This window comes from Elephantulus edwardii, unplaced genomic scaffold (assembly GCF_000299155.1).
Source record: "Elephantulus edwardii isolate Elephantulus edwardi_28Jun2011 unplaced genomic scaffold, EleEdw1.0 scaffold00018, whole genome shotgun sequence".
NCBI classification, from domain to species: Eukaryota; Metazoa; Chordata; class Mammalia; order Macroscelidea; family Macroscelididae; genus Elephantulus; species Elephantulus edwardii.
In genome coordinates, this window is record NW_006399768.1 from 26,095,595 (window position 1) to 26,099,989 (window position 4,395).

The 4,395-nt window shown below is 38.3% G+C and overlaps 1 protein-coding gene across 1 annotated transcript in view; it reads left to right on the forward strand.

Annotated features, from left to right (window-relative positions):
• LOC102864800 (coagulation factor XI-like) overlaps positions 1 to 2,741 on the forward strand; it is a 43,783-nt gene extending 41,042 nt beyond the window's left edge. The window contains exons 9-10 of the mRNA XM_006882283.1: positions 1,765 to 1,904; positions 2,580 to 2,741. Coding sequence (XP_006882345.1) covers positions 1,765 to 1,904; positions 2,580 to 2,741 — 302 coding nt within the window. The remainder of the gene's footprint in view (positions 1 to 1,764; positions 1,905 to 2,579) is intronic.
• Positions 2,742 to 4,395: the final 1,654 nt, after the last annotated feature.

Here is a 4,395-nt window from a genome sequence, read left to right on the forward strand (position 1 = left end):
GACTCGACGGCACATAACAACAACAAGAACAACATGAGTTGTAAGCCATAACGAATAAATAATATGATATGCTCTATACTTGGACCAAGAGGCAGTCATCAGAACAGAGAAAGGAGACAGACACTACATGGTTCAAAATCAAGAAGGTGGTCCATCAGGGACGTATTCTGTCTCCATACCTTTTCAATCTGTATGCAGAACGCATCATCCGTGATGTTGGGCTGTACAAGGAGGAATGTGGCATCAGGATATGTGCAAGAATCATTAACAACCTGCATTATGCATATGACACAACCCTGCTTGCTGAAACTGAGGAAGACCTGAAGAGCTTGCTGCAGAAGGTCAAGGACTGCAGCCTCCTGTAGGGATTGAAGTTCAACATCAAGAAAACAAAGAATCTCACCAGTGGGCCAATTGGCAGCATCAGTATCGATGGTGAAGAGAATGAGATAGTTAACAGTTTTAGTTTACTTCTTTCCACAGTCAACACTCTTGGTAACAGCTGCCAGGAAATCAAGCTATGAATTGCAGTGGGAAAGTGAGCTGTGAGGGACTCTCAAGAGTACTGATGAGCAATGATGTCCGGCTGGAGACTAAGGTGCACCTGATCTGGGCTATAGTCTTCACAGTTGGACAGTGAATAAGGATGACAGAAAGAGAATTGATGCATTTGAGCTGTGGTGCTGGATAAGAGTGTTGAATATACCATGAACTGCTAGGAGAACAAACAGTTTTTTCCTGGAGAAGGTGAAGCTGGAATGCTCTTGGAGTCAAGGATTCTGAAGCTTTATCTGACATAGTTTGGACATGTTGCAAGAGGGACTGGCCCTTGGAGAGGGGCATCATGTTTGGCAGAGTGGAGGGGTGGCGCAGGCGAGGAAGACCCTTGATGAGATCGATTGATTCTGTGAGTGGAGTGGTGAAATGGGTGCATTTGAGATGGCTGGATTGGCACAGGATAGAACGGCATTTAGAGCTCTTGTACATAGGGTCGCTATGACTTGCAAGTGACTTGATGGCACATAACAACAACAACAACAATATGCTCTATCAAGCCATGCAGCAGAAATATCAGTAAAATAACATTTTTCAGTTGCAGACAATTCATTAGGAAGACGGGAGGACAAACATACATCAAATGTTTCTTGTCCCCTAGTTTTGAAGATGAAAGCATTTGTGCCTGATTGGAAATCTTAAATACGATTCTATATCTCTTAAGTCCAAATTCCAAGCTCAGTACTTCTTAGCTAATTCTTACTCATAGCAACCTTGTAGCATAGGATAGGCTTCTCTGGGCTGTAAGTTTTTTAGAAAGAATGTCCTTTCTTCTGTGGTCTGGTGGTCTTGAGCATCAGACTTTTGGGCTAAGACCCAGGCACACTGAGCTTTGCCGCATATCTCTTTAAGGATTAAATATTTTTCATGTAAAACTTAGTACTTCTAAGTGAATCTTCTAGTTTATTATGCAGTTACTTGCTCTGTGAATTCACACCAGGAAGAATTTAATTTTTTTTACATTTAATTAATGCTAACAAAATGGCATGCCTGATAATAGGAATATCTTTGTATTCTATAATTATCATAAAGATTATATGAGGTAAACTTAATATTTTCTTTCCATACTTAGGTGTATGAAAATTTACATACATGTATATTTATGTATATAAATACCATTTTTAGATGTGTGTAAAAAGAGATTATTTCTTTAATTAACCAAAATTTATACATACATACTTATATATGTATCTCTTTCTTCTCCATCAGATAAAATACAGAATACACTCCAGAAAGCCAAAGTTCCCTTGATAACAAATGAAGAATGCCAAGAAAGATACAGAGGACACACAATAACCAATAAGATGATTTGTGCTGGCTATAAAGAAGGAGGAAGGGATGCTTGTAAGGTAATAGAATATTCTCTCCATTAAATATATACAAATAAGAATGATTAACACAATTTAAAGAGCAAACATCTGTTAATGAATAGAGGACACATAAATGCTCTTTTGCTTATGAGATTTAAAGTGAATTTAGGGAGCTCTGGTGGCCTAGTGGATAAAGAGTTGCACTACCAACCCAAATGAGTGTGGTTTGGATCCACCAGCAGAAAGGTGGGCAATCTCCCCATGTGTAATTTATAGCTGGTTATGTAAACTTGCTGGAGTTCAGCTGTCAATCTGTTCAAATTAGATGGCACATACCAACAAAAGTAAATCTAGTTGCTGTCTAATAGATTCCAAGTCATGGTGCAGTTCATGAATGTCAGAATAGAAACACGCTTCATAGAGTTTTCAGTGGCTAGCTCTTTGGAAAGAAGATCATCAGTTATTTTCTCCTAGCTACTTCTAGGTGGACTTGAACCTCCAAACTTTTGCTTAACTGTTTAATGTGTTCACCATTTACACCACATACAAACTCTCTAGAGTGAATAGACTAGATAAAAAGCAATCAATCAAGTTCTTTGAAATTTATTAAAGTCCAAGACAGAATTTTATGCAAAATCTTTCTGAACAAAATACATCCAGAATGAAAAGACTCAAATGAACTGAGCTGCAAATCTTTTTCTTTCCCCCTCACAGGGAGATTCTGGGGGCCCCCTGTCCTGTAAATCTGAGGAAGTCTGGCACTTGGTGGGTATCACAAGCTGGGGAGAAGGCTGTGCTCAAAAAGAGCGGCCAGGCGTTTACACCAATGTGGTCGAGTATGTGGACTGGATTTTGGAGAAAATTCGAGCAGCGTGAGAAAAGTCTCAGATGCCATTTAGCTCTGTAAAGGGCAAAGCAGATTATCCCCTGGAAGAAAGCTTTGAGCTCACTGAAGAGGAAACTCGGCCATCATTTCTCCTGTGGCTAACAGCAAGACATTCACAAATCTGAAGGAGATTAGTGTTGGAGAACTAATCTGAAAAGAAAGTAAAGTGTCATTTAAATTTTTTTTAAAAATCTCATTTTTATTGGTTTGTTTGCAGACTATTTCTCTATTATATTTACAATGAGTCAAGTAAGGAGTATAAGATTTAATTTTTTTTAAATTAATACACATATAGCTATACCAGAAAACAACAAAAAAATTGTAGTGACACCAAGGGATCAGGTAGAAAGATGACAAAGAAGCCACAGATCTTAAAAAATATTTGTTAGTGGAACTGAAATTTGCAAAAAAATATTTTTATAACTAATTAAACACAATTCTTTTGGAAAAGAAGGATTTTAATTCAATGACAAGTTTTGAGACTAGGCAGTGATTCTTGTCTTTTTTTTTTTTTTTCACATGTATTAATCCATTTGACCAGACACAAGCTGAGTGTAGATGTGAATGCCAGAATATATAATAGGAAAGGACTTTTTAAAACCCAACAAAACAAAGAAGCCCACAAACTTAAAACCATTACCTTCAAGTTCAACAGTTCACAGATGAGATATAGGTTGTAAATCACACAGGAGGAGACTGTCCACCTTTCTCCCTCAGAGCAGCTAATAGATTTGAACCACTTGTCTTAGAGTTGGCAGTGCAGCTCCCTAACAACTAGGCTACTAGAGTTCCCTAGGAAAGGACTGTTGTGCTGTCAAGTATGAACTGACTCATTCCTGACAATCCACCGGGTTTTCGGAGGTCATAAGTTGCATGGGAAGAGATTGTCCATTTTCTCCCTATGGAACAGCTGGTGGATATGAACCACGTACATAAAGGATTAGGAGTAGCAATTCACGTGAAAGTCAGGTTAGCTGGACAATTCTTGAAAGCAATTTGTGTGTATTTTGTAGATATATTTGGAAAGATTTGAGAGTAAAGGGAGACTGATAGAACAGAGTGAAGCAAACTCAAGATCTCTAAGAAAAGGTGCTACAGTGAAAGTGGTCCACTGAGCTTTAGCAAGCAGATGTATTGGACAAAACCACTGAAAAACAAGGAACTCATGAAATATTATGCAAAGTAGATAACCCTAGAGGACATTATCCTGAGTGAAATATCTCAGTCACAACAGGACAAATATTGCATAGGGCCACTATTGTAAAACAACATTGGGGTTGAGGGAAGAAAGAGAAGGAGGGGAGGAATGATGTATACTGCATGGCAACAGATGAAGGGGAGAACTGTTTACGAGGGATTTATGATTGGGTATTATTGTCATGACAGGAGTCCAGAACAAAGGCTGCACAGTGCAGTGGACTTGGGAGGAGGGATTAAATAACAATGAAAGAATTTTTCTTTTTACTTATCAAGGAGAAAAGGGAATTGGGGGAAGGGGTTGGGCAGGGAGAAAAGTGCAACAACAAAAAATTAATGACTGGAAACCCTAAGTCTCTGTAAATTTTCATTAAAATCAATTACAAAAAACAAAACTCAAAATTAGTATAGTCTTACTTCACGAGGGATTGGGAACAAATGGAGACT